The 22,535-nt window shown below is 53.6% G+C and overlaps 1 protein-coding gene across 4 annotated transcripts in view; it reads left to right on the forward strand.

The window, feature by feature from the left end:
* The first annotated feature begins 4,702 nt into the window (after positions 1 to 4,702).
* RIPOR3 (RIPOR family member 3) overlaps positions 4,703 to 22,535 on the forward strand; it is a 74,199-nt gene continuing 56,366 nt past the window's right edge. For 3 of the 4 annotated variants that reach the window (XM_087853505.1, XM_045771539.2, XM_087853506.1), the window contains exon 1: positions 4,704 to 5,111. Coding sequence is in view for 2 of the 4 variants with exons in the window: in XM_045771539.2 (XP_045627495.2) it covers positions 5,109 to 5,111 (3 nt within the window). In the remaining 2 variants the exon portion in view is untranslated. Of the gene's footprint in view, positions 5,112 to 22,535 lie in introns of all 4 variants that reach the window. The other variant, XM_087853504.1, reaches the window with a different exon arrangement.

Raw genomic sequence — 22,535 nt, forward strand, 5'->3', positions numbered from 1 at the left:
GGATCTGGGGCATTAATGGCAGTAATGAGTCCAAAAAGCCAGGAGTGAGGCCACCTGGTTCCCAGTCTGGCTTCTCCACAAGAATTGGACAAATGAGTGAATTCAGCCCTTAATTACCGAGCACCTACTCTGCTCCAGGCACTTCGCATGCAATGGCACACAGGGCTGTCCTGGTCAGGATGGACCGGGTGGAGGAGAACGAGAAAACAGGTGATCTCGTGGGATGACACAGCGATGATGATGATGATGATGATGATAACGGCTATTTAACAGGAGCCAGACAGGGTCTGCAGACTTGCCGTGTAACGTCTTGTGCTTCAATCACTTTGGGATCCGGGTAAAATGCAGGGTCTCATTTGGGAGGTCTGGGGTGGGGTCTGGGACTCTCCTTTTTTTTTTTTTTTTATATATATATATTTTTTAAAAGATTTTTCATTTATTTATTTGACAGAGATAGAGACAGCCAATGAGAGAGGGACCACAAGCAGGGGGAGTGGGAGAGGAAGAAGCAGGCTCATAGAGGAGGAGCCCGACGCGGGGCTCGAACCCGGAACGCCGGGATCACGCCGTGAGCCGAAGGCAGACGCTTTAACCGCTGTGCCACCCAGGCGCCCCTGGGACTCTCCTAACAAGCTCCAGTCGGCTGGGCCCCACACTACACATTAAGAAGGAAGGTATTGTTTCACCCAATCCTCTGAACATACTCTTGAGGCCCTATAGTTATTCCCATTTTACAGAGGAGGATATGGAAGCCTGGAGACGTCAAGTGACCTGCCCAAGGTCATACAGCTGGGAACAGAGGAGCCCAGACTGGACTCCAGGGCCTGAGTGCTTACCCAGCTCTGCCCCAGTAAGGCAGTGACGGTGGTGCCAAGAGGGCCACGATGCCCAGAGTGGGGGCTCAGAGAAAGCTCTGGGAGAATGTGCCTCTTGGTTGGGTGCCAGCAGGTTAAGGGTTAAGGAATTAGCCCGGTGAGAGCCAAGGAGGGTGGTGAGAGAAACCTGAGGGGAGAGAGTCCCCAGCTAGGGGACTAGGGGACCCGCAGGACAGGGCTTGGCACAGTGAAGGCCCTCAGGCTGTTTATTCAGCCAGAGAGGAGCTCTGCGGGGCACAAACGCTGCCGTTTGGGGCCTTACCCTGAGGGCCCGGAAGGAAGGTTCTCTGGAAAGATCGCATAACCTTTCTGTTTACTCATCCTTCCCTGGTGACACACTTCCTTGGGGCATCCCCTTCTTCTCAAAGGCACTCACCCCTCACTACCTGGGCTGCCATGAGCACTTGGTTGGCTCTGTGGGTGTCTGTTTACACATCCGTCTCCTACGAGAACATTTCCTCCTTATTCATCTCTGTCCCCAAAATACACGGCCTGGCATGTGGGGTGACGGAACCTGCCCCGCTTCCATAGTGAGGACGCTGTGAGGGGAGGGGAGCATGGATATGCGTACTGTCTGGAAGGTGTGTGCCCGTGGAAGCTGTAGTGTGGGTCCTAGGGCAGTGGGTAGTGGGATCTCCCTGCCAGGCCACCTCTTTGCCTAGGGTCCCCCAAATGCCCACAACTCAGGCACCACTTTGACCACTCTGGCCATATTCGTCTCCGGGGGCCCCCATGTACTTAGGATTTTCCTGTACATGGATTTCCTTTTTCCTCTAACTTCACTATGACAAGTTTCCAACCTGCACAGAAGTTGGGTGAAGAGCATCAAGAACACCCGTGCGCCCCTCCCCCAGACCCACCAAGTGTCAGCGTTTTTGCCACAATCGATCTTTCTCCATTTCTCTCTGGACCTACGTGTTGAAAAAATAGCATGGGCTGATTTTTCTCTGGGTTCATTAAAAATGTTTAAATAGACTTTGGGGCGCCTGGGTGGCTCAGTTAAGCGTCTGCCTTCTGCTCAAGTCATGATCCCAGGGTCCTGGGATCGAGTCCCGCATCAGGCTCCCTGCTCGGTGGGGAGCCTGCTTCTCCTTCTCCCTCTGCCTGCTGCTCCCCCTGCTCGCACTGTCTCTGATAAATAAATAAAATCTTTAAAAAAGATTTAAATGAACTTTAACATTTAGCCTAGTTTTCGATTCCTGACAAAGCTGCGGAGAAGTGCAGGGAAGTCTTACGCACCCCACACCCGACCTTCCGCGGTACCGCAGTGCAACTGTCCCGACGCGTGAACCCGTGTGAACACGTTACTGTTGACTCTACCCCACGTCCTACCAGGATTCTGTGCATTCTCCCCTTACTTGGTGGACTATTAAACTTTAAGAGAGTCAAATAGGAAACTGTCCACGGAAAACCATGGTCACTTGCCAAACACTGTTCTAGCCAGACGCTGTTGGTTTGAAGGACCTAAGCCTGAGGCCTGCTTTCTCGTTAAAAGGAGACATGAGGAAATGTTGGAGACGTGGTCAAGTCAGGAGGCACTTCCTCACAGAGGCTTCAGCACTGTGTCGGGCCCAGTCCCTACAGCTGCCTTGGAGGCCGCCTCGTGGGAGCCCTGCCCCGGGCTCCCTGGGCCACACGCTCTGACAGCTGGAAAGCCACGCCTGAGACCACGGGGCTCCAGACCCGGAGCTTCCTTCCGCGCAGGAGGAGGGCGCCGAGGAGCTGGGTGCCCCTGGCTCTGGGCTGCGGAGCATGTCACCTGTCTTCTATACCGTAGCTCCCCTCGCTCAGTGCCCAAAGCCAGCAGGCATGTGACAGGTGAAGAATTTCATCACTAGCACGGAAGGAGCACCTTGCATGGAACACAAGGTCCCCGTGCCTGTCGTGTCCATGTGACGGGGGAGGGGACTGTTTAAATGGCTCAGTAGTGCTCTCTCCGTAAGGCCCCGACTTGTTCATATTCATCCCTGGCAAGTGTTTCTAAATGGTTTTCATGTTCTCTGAGTTAGAGTAGGTGACGCTGTTTCCTGAAACCAAGTCGGCACTTTTCAATACTTTCCTTTCTGATATGTATCTGCTGTTCTCATTTCCAGGAGACCTAAGCCCCCGGGGGAGGCACTCGGACAGCTCTCCTGCTCTTGAGGAATCCCTTCCGTGACGAGTCACTGCTGGTTCAGGGGTCCCACATCTAAGTGGGAGTGATCACACCTGAGTGTCTGGAGAATTGCCAGGCTCACCCCTCAGCACGGCTATGACCTCTCCGCGGACGTGCCGGAGAATTCTCTGAGTCAGTCCACGGGGGCGCGCACTTGGATGACATTTTTTCTGCACCCCGGTGCGGAGGAGGAAGCTGCTGGGACATAGGAAATAGATGATTCCAGCTTCGCTTTTCAAAATGAAACTGTTACAGGTGAGAGCACCACCAGTATACAGTTTTGCCTCCCTTTTTCCCAGAGGTAATGACCCAGTTTGGTTTCAATCCTTTAAGACTATTTTTCAGGCTTGACCTGTGTTTCTGCAGTATCTCAGTTTTTGTGTGTGTGCATAGGGGAGGGTTACACCACCAGGATTATACCAACGATCTCATTCTGACCCCCTTCTCACTCAATCATGTGTCTTGGAGACCCACTGCTGTTGTCACCGACCAACTTAGCACATTCCTTTTAAGCCCCTGCCTGGTAAGCCCTAGCGTGACCCTTTGCATTCTGAGTAACCAGTCATTGTTTGATGGGTGTTTACATTATTTTCAATTGTTTCCTATAATAAACCTTTTTTTTTTTTTTTTTTTTTAAGCAACCCGCTTAAGTGTGAGTGCCTCCCTCGGCACATGCCTGAGTTATGTTCTGGGTGGCGGCGTATGTGCTCATTTCTGGTTTCCAAGGTCTTACCAAATGACTCTGCAGAGTGTGTGGTGTGTGTTTGGGGAGGGGCGTCAGTTACTATTCTTTGGGGCTGTTTATTCCTGGTTTCTTGTCTGCAGTGGCTGCAGGGTGGAAGGGAGCCAAGGGAGAGAGAAATTCATCTCTAGGTGTTACAGGCTGGTGGGCTCCGAGGGGCCAGGCCTCTCTGCCCCGGTGGTCAATGGGGGCTTTGTTCCGGGGCCATCCCTGAGCGGAATCCCAGAGTTGATGTGCCAAGGTGACAAATAGAGCCGTTGGCGTGTCGTGCCCGGACCCCACCCCCTGACCGAGACACCAGCAAGTTTGCAGGAATCGCACATACAAATGTAACAGGGGTGGCAGGGGTGAGGGGAAAGCCTGAACACATTAGGTTGTAAAAAAAAAAGGAAAAAGAAGCTGACCACTAACTCTAAAGACGTAAAGGGAAAATGCCCAGCTAATTCGCACCCCAGGAGAAGTGGGAGGTGCAGATGGGACAACGGGGCTCAGGGGAAACCAGGACCACAGGAAGCGGTGTGTGGACGATCAGATCCGGACAGGACAGACGGAGGGGGACCCATGGGGCAGAGGGAAGAAAGGAGGAAAAGGAGAAGGAGTGAGGAGGGGACATGAAAGTGGCAAGGTAGGAAGAGGAGGCAGAGGCGGCGGAGGGAGGGCAAGGCTGTGTCCCTGTCTGTTTGTGATTAGCACACAGCCGGCGCAGAATGGAGTAAACAGAAACTTCCAGGCGTCCCCACACCCCCCTCTGAGGCGAAGCAGAAATCAGATGCTCCGTGATTAATCGTAGAGAGTTCAGGACAAGAACACAAGCGCTGTGCGGACTTGAAATTAGCTGCCTTTTCCCGTCCCCTTGCCAAGATGGGAGTGGGGGGTGGGACGTGAAGGGGTGGGGGCCCCGCCTGCTGGGGGCCAGCATGGAATTCTCCCTGGCAGAGCTCAGTGACACTGACGGGCAATCGGCTGCGTCCAGAGCAGCAAGCAGCATCCGGGGAGAGCGGCCGGCCGGCCGGCGGGGGGGGGGGGGGGGCCCAGGCGGGCTTCCTGGAACCCGGGCTCCACGGCTGCCTGCACCCGGACGCAGGTCAGATAAGAGGCCGGCCGTGCTATCAGAGCCCGGCAGCGCGTTGTCCCCCAGGCCCTCAGCACCACAAGGAAGACTGGGGGACAGTGGGCTCCTTGGAAGCAACCTCCCGAGGGGCTAGTCTGGACGGGCTTCCCGGAGTCCCAGCTCGACTTCTGCAGCCGATGAGAGCTGCCGCTCACCTCGGTGACAGAGAAACCCAGGCTGCCTGGATGGGGATGCGTACCCCGGCCTGAAGCCCCGACCTGCTTGATGGTGAGTGAGGCTGGCGTGTGGACCAGACGCTAGAGGGAGGTGAAGTGTGAGGAGGCCAGCACTTGCTCGCATGCCGCCCTAGAGCTCCCCGGAGAAGGGAGCCTGCGAGGGGGAGGGATGGGATTGCAGGGGCTTGCTGTGTGGCCTTGGGCGAGTTCTCTCCCCTCCCTGGGCCTCCGTTTGTCCATCTCTGCAATGGAGTGGTTGGAACTCTTTAAGGGGCTTTTACTGTGACTGTGTTTCTTGTGTATCTGCCATATGCCAGGTGCTGTGCTAGGCATTTATGAAACTTTAGCTCAGGGAACCTCCATGAGCCTCTGGTGGGGCAAGTATTATTACCGTCGTGGTACACTGAGCAAGCAGAGGCTCAGAGAAGTGACTCGCCCAAGGTCACACAGCTGGTTGGTGGCAGAAACCAGAATCAGATCTCTGTCTTTCTGACTTGACTTGCCCTAAACTGTCCATTTCCAGTAGTCTATATTCTTTTCTAAGATTCCATGATCTCCTTAGGAAGCCGGGGTTCAGGAGGAGGGGGTGTCGAGGGGAGGATTACCTGTGGGAGGCAGGCAGAGAGGTCAGAGAGAGGCAGCGAGGAGCCTTCATCTCTGGATGGGCAGGGGCACGTGTCCCGGGAAGGGGCTCCCGGCGGGAATGAAGGGTGCCCGATGCCACGTGCTGTGCTCGCCACCCTGCTGGAGTGGGCTCCTGGGGACGGGAGAAGATGGCTAACATCAGGCAGGGGTGGAGAGAGCTGGGCGTGGGGAGAGTGGCACATGCCTCTACTAGGTTTTGTTCCAATTTTATTCTGCTTTTCCAAAAATCTGTTTCAAATCATTCTGGGCCCCCACTGCTCCTCTGGACGAAACAGAATTGTGAAACACATACAGCGCTTTCCACACGCCTCCCCCGGGGGGAATCACGTATTAATATTATCGGAGGCTATTTGCATACACAGCCCCACAGCTGTGGAAGCGGCAGCCAGAGATAAGCCGCAGATCGGGTCAGCGAGTGTCTCCCTGGCACGGAGGAAGTGGAGGCATGTTACATCCGAGGGCCCGGGAAACACAGAGCAGGGCCCAGGCAGGTGGGAAATCCCTCGGTGCCAGGCACCTGGGCAGAGCTAGAGATCCCAGCACCCAGATGTGGCCTCCTCTTTTCTCTCCTCTTGGAAAATTCCACCCTGCAGCAGCTCTGTACTGACTCAGGCCTCCTTTCCTTTCGGGGATTGGCCCAGGCCCTCTGCCTTGGGCTGGAGCGGAGACCTGAGTGGGGGTCCCGGGGCCACCCTTGCCCAGTCCTGGGCACACCGGGACGATTGGTCATCCTACCCACTTCTGCCCTTGATTTTTCTTGTGACCTTGACCAAGTCACCTCCTATCTCTGGGCCTCTGTTTCCTCATCTATAAAATGAAGGGATTGTTTGAGGAAATCTCTAAAATCTCTTTGCGACTCGAAAATTCCGTGCGTCTGCTTGGAGGGCACTTAAGTTCTCAACAAGCTTAGAGAAGACGAAGGTCTCCCACGAGCCCTGCCACCCGGGAAGGCGCCGGAGGAGGCGGGCACGAAGGGGGCTTGAAGAAGGGACTGAGAGCCTCGTTACTGACATCAGTGATCCCAGGCCTTTGGCCCCGAGAGCTTCTGAGGAGCAGAATGGACTGCTTTCACGGGGAGTGACTTCACCCGGGTGCGAGCTGGCCAGGAAGCTTACCTACTCTGCATCAGAAGCTCAGCAGCCCCCCCCCCCCCCCGGGCCCTCCAGTTCTTTCTGGGGAGCCGCGAAGCAGTGGCTCACATGTGCCCAAACTGGGCTCTTGCCCTGCTTGTCCTCTCCTGCCTCCTCCTGCCTCTGCCCCCCTGAGACTCTCAGCGCCCCCGGCCTTTTGGTGCCTGAGCTGCTCTGGGCTCTGGGCAGAGATGGAGGGACTCGCTTCCTCCCCAACCCGGGACACTCTTTGCCACCTGGTCCCTACACTGTGGCGCGCTGGAGCCAGCATGTCCCGGCTCTTGAAAGCCAATGGTCAGACCGTCAGAAATGCGGTGAACGTGTTGCTAAACAGAGCCGTTATTAAAAATTAAATTTCGCAGACTTATAATCAAATCGATGATGGTACAAAGGTAATGGGTACTCACTGCTCATCCCTTTCCGTGTCTGAGGACATTCCGCTGCTCCGGAGGCTCCCGGGGCCACTGCCGTCCGCGCCGTCTGGTGGAAGCACATTCGATAGTCTGCTGTTGCACACCTCTCCCCAAGCCCGCGTGCGGTGACCCCAGGCTGGTGGCCTGGGAAATCAGCCCCAGTGGGAGTCCTTACACCATGGGAACCGGTAACAGGACGACTCAGGGCTCAATTTATGGTTTTGCTGATTGTCTAGAGTTGAGGGAAGAGACAGGAAAAGTTAACGATGCAGATTAAGCATAGAAGTGTGTCCCCTCTGTGGCTGTTCCCTTGTCAACAGCCCCCAAAGGAAGGTCGTTGCTCACTTCGTTGACAAACTACACTCTGTTGTATCACTTTTGTCTGGATCCTTAAGGTAAAGAAAGATACCCACCAGCCTCGAGCTACCCTCACTCATCACTTGTAAGCCTAGGCTGACCCCAGATACAAGGGCTGGGGGCCAAAATCAACAAACCCCTTCCGCGTGACTCAGTCGAGTATGTATGAAACTTATAAGGGGGTATTGTAAATTTTATTTTTATTTGTAAATTGTGTGCTGCACGTCCTTACACCAGTACAATCTATGGTAAACCTGTATGTGTCTATGCACATATATTCGTATGATACACACACACACACACACACACACACACACACACACACGCTCTATCTCCCCTGGAGTGCCAACTGCTAACCTTTCCCAGCACACCACTGGCCCCACAGCACACACGCTTGTGCCCAGGGTCTCAGAAATCCTGGCATGGACTGTCCTCAGCCCTCACCCAAAGGGAGTTAGACTCCAGGCACTGAGTCTGCAGCTTCCTCCTCTTGCCTAAAACATACCAAACAGCCCAATTCCTCAGTCCCATTCTGAGAGATGGAAAGGATGCAGAGACTGTGCTGGGTAGGAGATGTCATCTACACAGGCCGCATCTGGGCCCCAGTGCAGATGGCGGCGGCCCTGGGCTCCTCAGCACCTTCCCTTGCTCTGCGTGCAGGGGCATTTCTGGCGACCCATCAGGGGCAGCTCCCTGTTAATTCCATCCACTTAAAGTCTTGCTCCTGCCGTACTTTATTTTCACGTGCAGAGCATAACTCTCTACCAGAAACGGCATCTTGGAATAAGTAGAAGGAACAGCTAAGCCAAACCTATAGGAAAGTTAAGACACCTTTCTATTTTTAGAAGCCCTGGAAGCCAGGTGGGCCCTTTCCAGTTCTCCCAAGCCAGCGAGCAGCAGAGGAAAGTATTTCCCATTCCTGAGCTCCGTCTCTTTCAGCCGAGGCCAAGCAGGAGGCCCAGGTGGGGACGCTGGCTCAGAGCAGCACAGCTACAATGGCGAGAATGGAGGCATGCTCGCAGCACTTTTAAAAATAATTACAAATGGGTTTTATAATTATTTTATTTTGTGTGCTCGGAAGGGTGATCCTGAGTCTGTCTCAGCGGCTCCCACCCTGGGCAACCCCTGTTAAGAGTCAGGTGTTTATTCTTCCAGACCATTCACTCATTCTTCTTTGCACCTTTTTTTTCTTGTAATTTTAGTTTTCACAACCGAGCTCATTCTATACATTCTCTTCTGCATCTTCCTGTTTCCACTGGGTAATATATCCTGAGTGTTCACCCACGTGAGCTCATGGAGATCTAAAACATTCCTTTCAAAGCCTGCATATCACAAGTCCCAGGAGGCTGGAAGAAGGTATCTATTTTGTGATAGCCGTATCTCTATTTCCTAGTCAGGTCTCCAACTTTCTTGACCCCAAAACACACAAGTAGAACCCAGCTGCTTCCATCTTTCAGGAAAAAGAAATCCTATTGGTTTTCCCTTCAAGCTGTATCTGGAAGCTCACCACTTTTGTCCCCTCCCTTGCCCTTACCCTGGTCCAGGAGGGCATTTCTCTCTGGGCTGTTATAGTTGTCTCCTCACTGGTGTCTGCTTCTCTTGCCTCTCTCACCCAGTGGGGTCTTATTAAAATGAAATCAGATCCTGTCCCTCCTCTGCTCAGAACACCCTCCTGCCTTCCAGTCCTGGGCCCACCTCACCCAGAGTAAAAGGCCAAGTCCTCACCATGCCCGCAAGGTCCCGTAGGATCTGGACCTCATCTCCCCTGCTCTCCCCCTTGCCATGCTTATTATTTTCAATTGTGCCAGGCACAGTCCTGCCTCAGGACCTTTGCGCTTGCTTTCCCCTCTGCCTGGAACACTCGTTCTCCAGATCTCCACATGGCTCATTCCTTACCACTTACCATCATCTAGAATACTGTATTATTTGTCTTTTCTTAAATGTCCCCTACTAGAATGTAAGTTTCCTGAGGGTATATCTATCTATCTATCTATCTATCTATCTATCTATCTATCTATCATCTATCTATCTATCTATCTATCTATCTATCTATCTATCTATTTTTTTCCTTGTTTTGTTCAGTGTTATATTCCATAGTAGGCACTCAATAAGCTTGTAGAGATAGCTGGTTTGCTATGTCGCCAAGAGTGACAAGGCAGTCAGAGCTTCTGGGAGAACCATGAACTAGGGTCACCAGGAATCTCCAGCCACATACTACATTTATGAATGCCACATTTCAATAACCCGTGCCAACACACGCAGTGGACCTTCATTTGCATAACAATGAAGGCAGTGGAACTGCAGGCACATCATCGGCTCTCAAACCAGCCCTGGCCCAGATTCTGCACTCTTACGTGGCTCTTGCACTCACCCCTCTTGTCTGTGTCAGGTGGGGTGGGAGGGCTGGTAAACAACACCATCTCCCACACTAGAGGTCGTTTTTTTTTTTTTTTAAGATTTTATTTATTTATTTGACAGAGAGAGACAGCCAGTGAGGGAGGGAACACAAGCAGGGGGAGTGGGAGAGGAAGAAGCAGGCTTATAGAGGAGAAGTCTGATGTGGGGCGCGATCCCATAACACCGGGATCACGCCCTAAGCCGAAGGCAGATGCTTAACGACTGCGCCACCCAGGCGCCCCTCCCACACTAGAGTTCTGATATACTGGGAGTCAGGCAGGGTATGGGATCTGTTGTGGGATCTGTTGTGGCCAGGCGGCTGTCACTGTTCCATCCCTTGAACTGGCTCTGCCACCCCTGCTCCACCCATGCTCCTCTGAGGAGCGTGCCCGGCCCTGCCTTCCAAATGAGTGAGGGGAAGGGAGGGGAAGACCCTGCAGATGCAAGCACATGGAGGAGGGCAGACGCGTGCCCTCCAAATGCACCACGGAATGCCCCCCCACCCCGCCCCAGGACCAGACAGTCCTATGCCTGATTAAGAGCAGAGGGAATGGCCAAAGGCCTTGCTCACTTGCTCAGCAGCCCCCATTATATCCCGGGTCCCCAAATCCTGGTCCAGAGAACTTTCCTCGAGATTTATAAAATAGACCTCAGGTAAAAGTGAATTAATCAGAGCCTCCACAGGACACACTGGAAGAGGCTCCTGAATGGCCCCATTCACCCTTCCATCTAGCAGTCTCACCACATTTATTTATGAAATAAAACCCCTCACAGAGCCACCCCCCAGCCTGGGAACTAGACCTTTGACAACTATCTACACCTACCTACATGCTTCCCCTGCCACGGTAGCCACCATCTTGAATTTTGTGTTTATCTTTCTGTGGCTTTTAATTTATTTTTAGGTTTTTGTTTTTGTTTTACTTTTTTAGAGAAACAGAGAGAGAGTGTGCATGCATGTGGGGGAAGGGCAGAGGGAGAGGGAGAGAGAGAATCCCAAGCAGACTCCCCGAGGAGCACGGAGCCCAACACAGGGCTCGATGTCACCACCCTGAGATCATGACCTGAGCCAAAATCAAGAGTTGGGACTTAACCGACGGAGCGACCCAGGTGTCCCTTTCTATGGCTTTTTTAAAAATTGTGGTAAAAGGTACATGAAAGGTACCATTTTACCCTTCTTAAGAATACAGTTCGGTGGCATCAAGTACATTCTCGATGTGGGACAACTGTCCTCACCATCCGTTTGCAGAACTGTTTCATCATCCCGACTTCCCTTGTTTAAAAAAAAAAAGTATTTATACCTAAACGAAAGACTATTGACTTTTACTTATTTTTGAACTTTATAAAAAGATCTGTGTTGTCTTGTGGCACTTCTGTTTTCATAAAGCGTTCATCACTAAAGTTCATGCCCGTGGCTGCACGCGGCTCCTTGCTTCCTCGTCGTCCCCCGCTACACGCTGCTGCGTGGTGAACCACAGCGTGTTTCCCACATCTAGAGGCATCCGGGTTGTTTCCCACCTGTGCTTGCTGTCACAAGCGGCCCTGCTCTGAGCATCCTTGCACGTGTCCTAGTGCACACAAGCTGGCCTGTGTCTCCTGTGTCCACCCGAAAGCGGGACTGCCGGGTTGTGGACAATAGCAAACCACGTCCCAAACTATTTTCCACTGTGCTCTGCCAACTCACATGTGCCCTCGACCATGTGGCATTCGTCTGATGGCTTACTTTCTGCCACGTGAATGAGTGGAATTTCCCCTGGATCGCCACTGTCACCGCCGTGGACAGACCTGGCTGCCACTCGCTGCGTATCTCCAGGTCTAAGAATAGCCGAAAGCCTTGAGCGAGCCGCGGGTTCGTGATGGCTCTCATCTTTGTGGGAGAGCTGCTCCTGGAGGGGACCCGAGCCTGACGGCCCCACGACAGGAAGGAAAATATGGAGAAGCGTTTGGAGACCTTGCCCTCGTAGCATTGATGGCTCCCTCCTCCCCAACCCCTGCCTTTACTTAGCCTGGTTCTCGCAAGTGTGGGACACAGAGTGACAGGGGTAGGGACAAATCCTCACTCGTGACAGGTACTGTTGCTCACACGGTACGTGTATCGTTGTTAATCCGTTCAACCCTCAGATCCCACAAACGGAGGCGCTCTTAGAGGCCCCACTTCGCAGATATGGAAACTGAGGAGCAGAGAGATGAAGTAACTTTTTAAAAAAATAGATTTTATTTATTTGAGAAAGAGAGAGAGGGATGGAGGGACGGTGGGCAGAGGGAGAACGAATCTGAAGCAGACTCCACACCGAGTACACAGCCGAACGTGGGGCTCGCTCCCATAACCGCAAGATCACGGCCCGAGCCAAAACCAAGAGCCGGACGCTGAACCGACTGAGCCACCCAGGCGCCCTGAGAGGTTAAGTAACTTGCCTGAAATCCCACAGGCAGTAAGTGGCAGAGATGGGGCTGAATCCGGTTTGTCTGGCTCTCTCCAGAGGTTATGCCACCTCTTTGCAGAGCCTAGGGGTTAAATGTCACAAACTCTTCAGTCCTACAGACCTCAGCTCAGATCCTGAATCCCCTACTACCATGCTGTGTGACTCTGGGCAGGTTACTTCAACCACTCTGCACCTCTAAAATCGCAAGAGCTCTCTTTTCTAGAAGCTTCATTACATATTTTTTGTGTGTGTGCCTTGTTTCTTCTTTTTTTTGAAAGATTTTATTTATTTGAGAGAGAGAGAGAGTGCACAAGAGAGCACAAGTAGTGGGAGGGGCAGAGGGAGAGGGAGAAGCAGACCCCCTGCTAAGCAGGCAACCCGATGTGGGACCCGATGTGGGACTTGATCCCAGGACCCCGGGGATCATGACCTGAGTTGAACACAGATGCTTAACCGACTGAGCCACCCAGGCTCCCCTGCCTCTTGTTTCTTGTTGGGTTGTATGCCTGTTCCTCAAATTTCCCATGCTCATATGCCAGGGCTCATCCCTGGAGCTGCGAGGGGATGAAGTCCCCCCAAACCAGTGCGTGGGGATGGGGGCAAGGGTATCCCAAAGCCAACAGCTGCTTCTAGGAGGGGGGCAGTGGTCCTGGGCAAGAGGAGAGCAAATGTCCACTCCAGGCTGGGCTGCTCTGGGCCAATGACCTTTGTGACCATCTTACTGCAAAAAAGGCCGAGCTGGCTGAGCGGTAGCCTGCGCGGGCCGCCTCTGGTCTCGCCTGGGGGAGGCGGGCGGCTGTGCATGGGCAGCTGCACACAGCATGTCTGGAATACCTATTCCAAAGGGTAATTCCCAGGGATAAAGTATGTTTATACTTTTTTTGGGGGAAAAATTCCATTTCTGTTGCCAATTAGTTCTGCTTGAGAACAGCTTTTCTCAACACCAACACGCTGGCCGCCCAGTCTTGAGTTCTGTTGATTAGCTCCAAAGTGGGGAAAAAAGTAATTTCTTTCTTTCCTTCCTCCACCCCCAACCATGAAACCCGGCTGTTCGTGATGAAAGGGGTCCTGTGGATCGTTTAGTTTTCCTTGTCATGACTCCAGGAAAGGCTATAAAAATAATCAGTGGGCCCCGCTGGCCGTAATTGACTGTAGAGAGCAGTTGGCTACCACAGCGTCTGAGTTATCAGAATCTGTTGCAGACGCAGGACACTTCAGTCAAGCCCCTCTGATTACACCTGCTCCCCGCCCCCCGGCCAGCGCTGGCTGGGAAGTGCTGGAGGTTGTGCGCTTCTCCTCTTTCCCTGGTTCCGGGGAGTTCCTGGAGGAGGGAAGAAGCGGGGAGGCAGAAGGCAGGGTGGTTGTGACGCGTTCTGCCTGCACCAAGCCCCAGCTCCATCGTGTAGCCGTGAGCCTTGGGCCAGGGACCTGACCTCGGGGTGCCTCTCTTCCTCATTTTAGAGTGATGATAATGGTCCCTCCTCCTGGGACTGATACAGGATCTAATGAGTTGATGCACGTGGGAGAGGCTCAAAGCCTTCATAAACGTCAGCTTTTATTACTCAAAACCCTCTCGCTCTTCCCCCGTTGACACCTGAGTCCTATGTGGTCCTGCCAAAGTACCTCGACCTAGTCCCCGGCTGATGGACTTGAGGTTGGTTCCAATCTTTTATGATCACAAATAATGCTGCATTGAATAGCCTGTGGCTCTGTGTACCCGCCCCTCCGCTAAGGTATGTGACCCCCATGATAACCTTGGCTCTGGACTTTGCTTCTTGGGGCCTGCAGAATGAGAAACGTGCGGGTGTAGGGTCAGCCCTGGCCTGGCATGCGGACAGGCCGGTGGGAGGCGGGGTCAGGCTCTCCCCAAGCCGGGCAGGACGGATTCCTCCCGAGGCCTTCAAGGGAGTGAGGTGCCAAGCGGTGAGTTTCAAAAGGTTGGGGCCGGGGCCATGCAGCTCCCAGGTTCCTGGCAAATGTCCTGAGGTGGGTCTGAGGAGAGGGAATGTGCACCATGCAGGTTCTGCCGATCCTCTGCAATCCTCTTCCTCCAGGAAGCCTCCTGGGATCTGGACTCCGAACACCCCTGACTGTCTCTAAACTGATTTAGCACCAGTGGTATACCCAGGTCCCCTTTGGGAGGCAAAATGCACGGTGACTGAGAATCTCAGATGTGGAAGAAGGCTGGGTTTGGTCGTAACTTCTCAGTGCTCCCACCCACGTAACCCCTGCCCTCCCGTGTCCTCCTCTGCTTGGGCGGGATAATGATCATAGTGACGCAACACCTTCTCAGGAAGGTCTTGGGAGGCCGTAGTGACGTAACACGCTGTGACATGTGAAGGGTCTGACATCATGTCAGGCATGAGAAATCCAAGCTTGTGTTAGGAACGTCTCGCTACGGGCGGGTCCAGGTCTCCCCGCGCTGGGCTGTGGGTCCTTGCAGGCAGAGCGTCTCATTTGGAGCAGAGGCTAAAGGGAGCCCAAACTCACTGTGTGGCCTTGAGCCAGTCGTACGCCCTCTGAACTGAGTTTTCTCTCAACAGTGGGGTTCTGAGGACATTATCTGGCGGGTGTGTCGTGAGGATTCAGAGAGGCAAAGCGCTCAATGCTCCTGGATCTACGAATGCTCAGTACGCGGTGGCGACATTGTTCACCAGCAGTGGTAACAGCTGCAAATAGCCTCCCAGAAACTGGCACAGCATCGTGCACGCAGTTGGTGCTTAGTGAATACATCCAGACTAAGTGACAGGGTCAACTCCGCTTGTTATGAAGTGCGGTCTGGGAGAGGCCGTGTTAGAGGGACCCATTTCTCATGTCATTGACCCCTCGGGACAACAGAGGAAAGAGCCCCGTAGGACCGTATCTGTACTTAGGACATCCGCTCTGCTTTGTGAGCTGAGGGACTGGACTCAGCGCCCCCATTTTACAGATAAGAAATCCAGGGCCCAGAGGAAAGGGGAGCTTCAACGGCCCCCCCACGGCATGCACACAGCAGTACTCACTTGTCCTGACTCTGTGCAGTGGTCTTCACCCTGACCCTCTGCCCGGCGCAGGAAATGGACCTCAGGGGTGAGATACAGTGTCCCTCCGTGGCCAGGGCCCTTGCACATTTCTGACATTTTTGTGTCCTGGGACAAAGGGTGAACAAACTCACATGAACTGTTCTTGTTTCCTGGTGGAAAAACACTCCTGACCCAGGGTGGGGGAGCTTGGCCGTGATGTACGGTTTTGCCTCCATTCTGCCCCTCTCCGCCCTATCCTAACGACTCAGCAGCAGCGATCATAGCAAATCCAGATTGCAAAAATCCAGGGGTCACCCTAGGAATTGTTTGTGGGTACTGCATAGGCCAGAGGGCTCCCTGCACCAGGGGTGCTGGCCCCAGGGGGCCAGCCTCGGCTGCCGCTGCTGCTGCCCTTGCCCTGAGCAGGTGAACAAATGAATAAGAAGATATCGCTGCCTTCACGTGGCCTTCTTCCTCCTCAAAGGACACCAGTCATTGGCGTTAGGGCCACTCCAATCCAGTGCGACCTCATCTTAACTAGTTCTGTCAGTAAAGAGTCTATTTCCACATAAGGTCACACTCCTAGTCTCTGGGGAGACATGGATTCTGGGGGGCCAGCGCGCCCGGTAAACAGCAGCTGTTCCTACCGCACCTCTTACTGCAGGGTCTGTGCAGCACCGACAACCGCCGGGCACTTTTCTGTGCTCCGTTCATTCCCTCCCCCGCTGAGCCCTCTCTACAACCTTGTGAAGCGAGTTCTAGGATCATCTCTGCTTGAGGCCGGAGAGGTGAACTGACCTGCGCGAGGTCACACAGCTGGTAAATAGCACATCTGGGAGCAAACCTTTTCTTTCTGACTCCAAAGCTGGCAAGGTTTTGAGACCCTCCAATCCCATTCCAAGGTCTTGGAGTCATTGTTCTTTCTTTCCCAGAATCCCAGCCATGCGAGCTATGCTGTCTCCTGGCCCACACCTCCCTCCACTCTCTCCAGACACATCTCCCCCAAAGAGGCTATAAAAAGGCGGGGGAGGGGGGAGGGGGGCTGGATCTTGTTTTCACAATGGCAAACACGGAGTTGTGTTCTGCCTGGGGTCGCCGGTGCCCAGCTCTCCTGTGGGCAGGAAGCTTGCGACCCCTGTGTGTAAGACCATGCCAGACGCGTACATTTCATCCTTCACATCTGGTAACATTTTAGGAGTCTTGGGCTTACAAATTGAAAAATGGTCCATTAAGGTGTGATTTATTCGTCACCAAGACAATGTTGTTGAATGCTCGCAAAGTGATTCACTCTGTCGGTCCACAAGCCCCAGCTCCTTGGGCCAGGCCTGGCGAAGGTCTTTGCAGGCAGGATGAAGCTGTTTCTCTGACAGCCAGGGGAGAGCAGGGGCCTGGTGGGGCCGGAATGGAGCCTGACAGAGACAGATGAGCGTGCTGCCAGACGAGGTATGGCAGTTTACCTCTTAACACGCCTGTGTCACGGCCATGGAAATAACTTGCTTTGGCTAATGGGAGACGTGTGCAATCAGGAGTGTCTCAAAGCCACGAGCTTGGAGCCATGAGGAAGGATTGTAATTTCCAACAACCGGGGCTTTGGGGCCAGGAAATAGCTGCTCTGTCAGCAGAGAGAGCCAGGAGCCTTTTCCTAGCCAGTGAGCAAGTTGGAGGCCCCTGGGCAGATCAGGGGCTCCCCAAGAACAAAGCCAGTCTGCAGAACTTTGCCTCCCCCCCCCCCCCGGGGGTGGGGGGAGCGGGATGGCGGATGTTAGGAGCTGAGAAAGTGGCGAGCAAGTGTGTAGGAGCCAGCCACATCACTGAGAGCACCGCCCCAAAGCCAGACTGCCTGGGTTCAAATCCTGCCTCTCCCACTGACTAGCCAGGCCTTAGCCCCTCTGCAAAACAGGGATTCTAACAGAACCTACCTTGGGGGTGTATGGGGGTTTCCTGAGCTAGTGGCACAGACAGTGCTCATGAATGCTAATCATCGTTATCATGCTGATATGGTGGGGCTTGCTGGCGTACAGAGAAGAGCCAAAGTCAGGACAAGAGAGAAACGACGATGTGCCTTCTGGCTGTGGATCTAGGGGCAGGCTCCTAACTTGCTGGGTGCACACAGTACAGGAGGCTTCTCCCAGTCCCTGGCCCTCAGGGCAACTGGGAGACCAGTGCCAATGTTGGCTGTCACCCAGCTTGGCCAGCCCGTGTGCCCAGAATCCAAGAAGTGGGATTAGCTTCAGTGGGGAGGACCCGGAAGGAGGACTGGGGTTACCACAAGCCACCGCCTGCCACAGGTGGGCTGCCCATGGGCTGGCAACCTGTCTGCATGCCTGTGGACATCAAGGGTCTGATTCACATCCCCAGCTCAGCAGTGAAAGGAGGACAGACAATGGCCTTGTTGTCCCTGTGCCCCTTCTGCCCAAATGGCTCCAACCTCAAATGAGATGGGGGATGGATATGCTCATCTCTGGGTCCTTAAAACTGAGGTGGGAGTTCAGAGGTGGGCAGCACAGTGGGTCCAGCTCAGGTTTGGAGATCACACAGACCTGGGGCAGGGAGGGCTGGACATGCATCCAAATGGAAAGTCTGTTCTGACTTGGAGTCAGGCACTTGTTACCATGTGAAGGCTGAAGCCTGACTCCTCCCCTCTATCCCTGTATCTCCCAGGACTGACTGCCCAGGAGCCGTGGCCAGCTCATGGTACTCATGCCAGCTGGCTGCGGCTCTCCCACGAGGGTCAGTTTCTAGTGCTATCAGATTCTGCGGCTGCTGGCTTGTTTGTCTCCATGGAACCAAGCCTGGCCAGCTTTTGGGCAACAGCAGCCCCATGGGGAACATAATCCATGAAGAAGGGATGGCAGAACCCAGTGTAGGGATGGCCGCATGGAGGGCAAAGGATGCTGGGCGTCCTGACTGCCGGCAGCTCTGAGCACTGGTCCTTTATTTTAATTTTTAAGTAATCGCTACACCCAATGTGGGGCCCGAACTTACAACCCCGAGATCAAGAGTTGCATGCTCCACGGACTGAGCCAGCCAGGCGCCGCTGAGCTCTGGTCCTTTACAGCCCCAGGAGAAATTCGCTGGGACAAAGTGAGGGTGGAGGTGGGGCTTCGCTTTGGTGAAGGACCTTCCTGGGGGTTCCGGCTGGGCACTTGGCCTTGTGGCAGCTCCCCAGTAAGGACTCTCCACAGCCTCGCTCTGCCCTACCCTTCGGGCTTCATTTCCTGATTCTGTAATCTCCCTGCTCCAGCCAGTTGTCCCATTCATTCGTTCATTCTCTTGGTCCTCACGACGAACCCAGAAGGTGGGCGTGCAGTTATTGTGTCCCGTCCTAGCTCAAGGAACACACGTAAAGTTAAGCAGCTGGTTCAGGAGCACAGAGCTAACGAGGGGCTGGATTAGTTATCCACCGCTGCATAACACACGAACCCACAACTCAGTGCCTTAAAACAACACATGTCCATGATCTTACTGTTTCGGCAGGTCAGAGTGCAGGCGCGGCGCTTCAAGGTGTCCGTGGGGCTCCACTCGCGCGTCTCGAGGTTTCAGGGTCAGGATCCGCTTCCCTGTTCGCTCAGTAGTGTGGGCAGGATTCACGTCTTCTCAGGGTGGTGGCCCTCCGTTCCCAGTCACGGGGCCCTCTCAGGTACGGCAGGTCACTTTGGCACAGTCAATCCGCCAGGAAAGTGCATGTGTGCGGGGGCGCGTGCGCATGCGCGGGGGCGCGCACGTATGTGCGTGTACGCATGCGTGCGCTCAGGTGCCTAGTGCGCCGGTGTGCATGCGTGCGGGTGCTCGTGGATGGGGTTGAGTCACCGATGGTGGAGGTGGTGTCACATCACTTTTGCCGCTTTCTCTCCATTGGAGCAAGTCAGTGGGTCCGCTGGCACCGAAGAGGGGAGTGAAGGCCAGCCGGCGGCGGGACCCCTGTCTGCCCCCCTCCCCGAAGGAAGCCGGGAAGAGCTCCTCCTCCCTAATCCCAAAGACGGGGCCCCCTGACCGCCACCACTCAGCCAGGCACCCTCAGTTATTTGGGGGGCTGTTCGTGGCGCCCCTAGCGCATTTCGGACAGGTGCGGTTCCGCCCCCAAGAGCCGCAGGTTGGTGACGGACCTTGAGGCTGCCTCTTTACCCGCAGCATCACGTGCCTCTGCAGGAAAAAAAAAAAAAAAAGTCTTTTCATTATTTCCTGTAACTGAGCTGAGATTTCTCACAAACCCTAGTCCCAGGGCCACAAGGAAGAACACTAGATTTAGTCTAAACTGGTCAATTTAATCTGACCCAGTACTTGAGATCTTTAGGTAATGTTGGGTCTCAGATTTCCTTCTGTTCCGTCCTCAGCCCCTCCAACGTGGCATGGGGTCTCCAGCCACGTCTCTTGCCCGGGATCACTACTGGCCTCTGGCACATGCGGCTAAAGCTGGCGGCCGGAAGAACACATGCTCTGGGCCTGGAGCCCTGCCCGGCTGACTTGTCTCTTCCCTGGCTCAGAGCCCTTGCCTCCACCGCATCTGGCCCCTGGTGTGCCGGGGCTGTTCACCACCCTAACACAGTGTCCCCTTCCCCCGCCACGAAAAGGGACATCCTGGGTCCCATCCCAGCCATGGGAGGACCCCGTATAGCCAGGGAAAGTGCAACACTGGGGAAGGCCTCTTTCCTTTCAACCTGGGGCATTTGCACGGCCCCCCTAACTTAAATTGGTGGGCAGCAAACTCAATGCAGCTTCCCGTCAGGTCCCAAGAGGGTCAGTGCAAACCCCTGCCTTTGGAGCAGGCTCTATTTGTATTGAACAAACAAACAAACAAACAAACATAAATAAATAAATAAATAAATAAATAAAAGTAGCTGATACTCAGAATGCTTGTAAATATCAGAGTCTACATGAAGCACTTCACACACTAACTCACACATTCATAGCAACTCTGTGAGGAAGTATTCTGCATCCCAGTTTACAGATGAGGAGACTGAGGCACAGAGACATGAAATAATTTGTTCTGGGTCAGAGAGCTTTTTTCTTTCTTTTTTTTTTTTAGATTTTATTTATTTATTTGACACAGAGAGAGCACAAGCAGGTGGAGCGGCAGGCAGAGGGAGAGGGAGAAGCAGGCTTCCCACCGAGAAGAGAGCTGGATGCAGGGCTCCATCCCAGGACCCCGGGATCGCGACCCGAGCTGAAGGCAGCTGACTGAGCCACTCAGGCACCCCCGGGTCAGAAAGCTCTTAAGTGGCAGAGCTGGGATTTGAACCTAGGTAACCCTGCATCCCTACTCTGCACCACCACCCTCCTCTATGCCCCTGTGCTCTCTGTGCTGAAACCAAGAGAGGGGCAGCAGGATGTCCTCCCTTCTTCTATGCATGCTCTCCTTCTGCCCTAGATAGCAAGCCTGGGGTCATGGGTGAAGGGAGACCTCTATTTCCTAGACAGTTTGGGAAAGTACTATGCCTTTGTTATGTTAGTTGGCACCTAAAGGACTTTAAAAAAAAAATGTTTTCTCATGGTGGTGGCTTTTAAGTCTACTGTCTTGTGGCAAAATCTGTTTTGATTATGAGGGACTGACTATTGCCACGATCCTGCTCTTTGTTCCTCTATGAATGCACATCGTCCCCAGGCAGATGGGTATCTGCGGACCAAGGGGAAGGACTGTTTACCCAGAGAGGCATAGAGGAAAGCACAGTCATACTCTTCTTCTCCTTTTTTTTTTTTAAGATTTTATTTATTTATTTGACAGAGATAGAGACAGCCAGCGAGAGAGGGAACACAAGCAGGGGGAGTGGGAGAGGAAGAAGCAGGCTCATAGCAGAGGAGCCTGATGTGGGGCTCGATCCCATAACGCCGGGATCACGCCCTGAGCCAAAGGCAGACGCTTAACCGCTGTGCCACCCAGGCGCCCCCATACTCTTCTTGTTACAGAAATTATCACACACTTAATTAGTGGGAGTCGCGGTAAATGTGCTGAAGGAGAAACATTCAGAGCAGTGAGTGTGTAATAGTCGGCTTCATATGCTCAGGTGCCATGACCAAGTACCATGGACTCAGTGGTCAGAGCCTCCGCCATAGCTCCGTCCCTGCCAGCAGACTCTGGGACCTGGGCAGAGGGCCAGCCTCAGATTCCCCACCTGGGGAAGAAAGAGCCATCCCTCACCTCTGAAGGGATGAAGCAGATAGGTCTCCAGAGGATGGCCAGGCATGCTGACAAGGCGTGATGTCGGACCCCCCCAGGGCCGAATGATGCCGAAGTTCTGAGATGGCTCTCTCTCTGTCTCTCTGTCTCTCTCTCTCTCTCTCTCTCTCCCTCTCCTCCACCCTCCTTCATTCCCGCCCTGGTCTAAGCTGATCTAAATGAGAAAACCACGAATACTCATACTATGACTACTCCAGACTGTCAAGCTGCGTGCAAGTGTTAGAATATCCAATTCTCAGAAACAACCCAACACGGTGGTATTATCAACCACATTTTACGGAAAGCTGAGGCTCAGAGAGGTGAAGCAACTTGTCCATGATGACACAGCAAGAATGTGGCAGACTAGGTTTTGTCCCTAGGTCTATCTGACATCAAAGCCTTCGCTAGACTTCCATTGCTGCTGTGCCTTTCAGGTTCCTGAATGGGGGAGGAGGGAGGGAGAAAAGAATTTGCCCCAGAAAAAAACTTAAAGAGCCAGACTCCAGAGAGGCCCAGAGCTGTTAGTCCCCTGTTGTGGTCCCTGCCTCCCCCTTACCGTGGAGGAGCCGGGCCAGGAAGCTGAGCTGTGTGAGGATATGTGAAAACTTACAACAGAAGGCCATTCTGAAATGTTCTAGGACAGGCAGGGAAGTTTACTCTGGGGACAAGGTGGAGAGGTTCCAGTCCATTTAACTGGAGGAGACGGGGTGGGGCGGAGGGATATTAATGTTGCTAGTTGATGGTTAATGTTCTCTCCCGAGGGTATTTATGATTTATGCCCAGGTTTTTAAACAAAATTCAACCAAGCTAGATTCAGTGTCCCAGGAAGCTAAGGAGAAAGCATTCATGAAAACAACGCTTTGAGGGGGATTAAAAAGATATTCCAGACAACTTGCCCCCTTTTAAACACTACTTGTCCAAATCAGAGGCTGTCTTATCACAGGGACCCCTGGCAGGT

This window comes from Ursus americanus, chromosome 22 (genome assembly GCF_024610735.1).
Source record: "Ursus americanus isolate L20-20 chromosome 22, mUrsAme1.1.p, whole genome shotgun sequence".
Classification (NCBI taxonomy): domain Eukaryota; kingdom Metazoa; phylum Chordata; class Mammalia; order Carnivora; family Ursidae; genus Ursus; species Ursus americanus.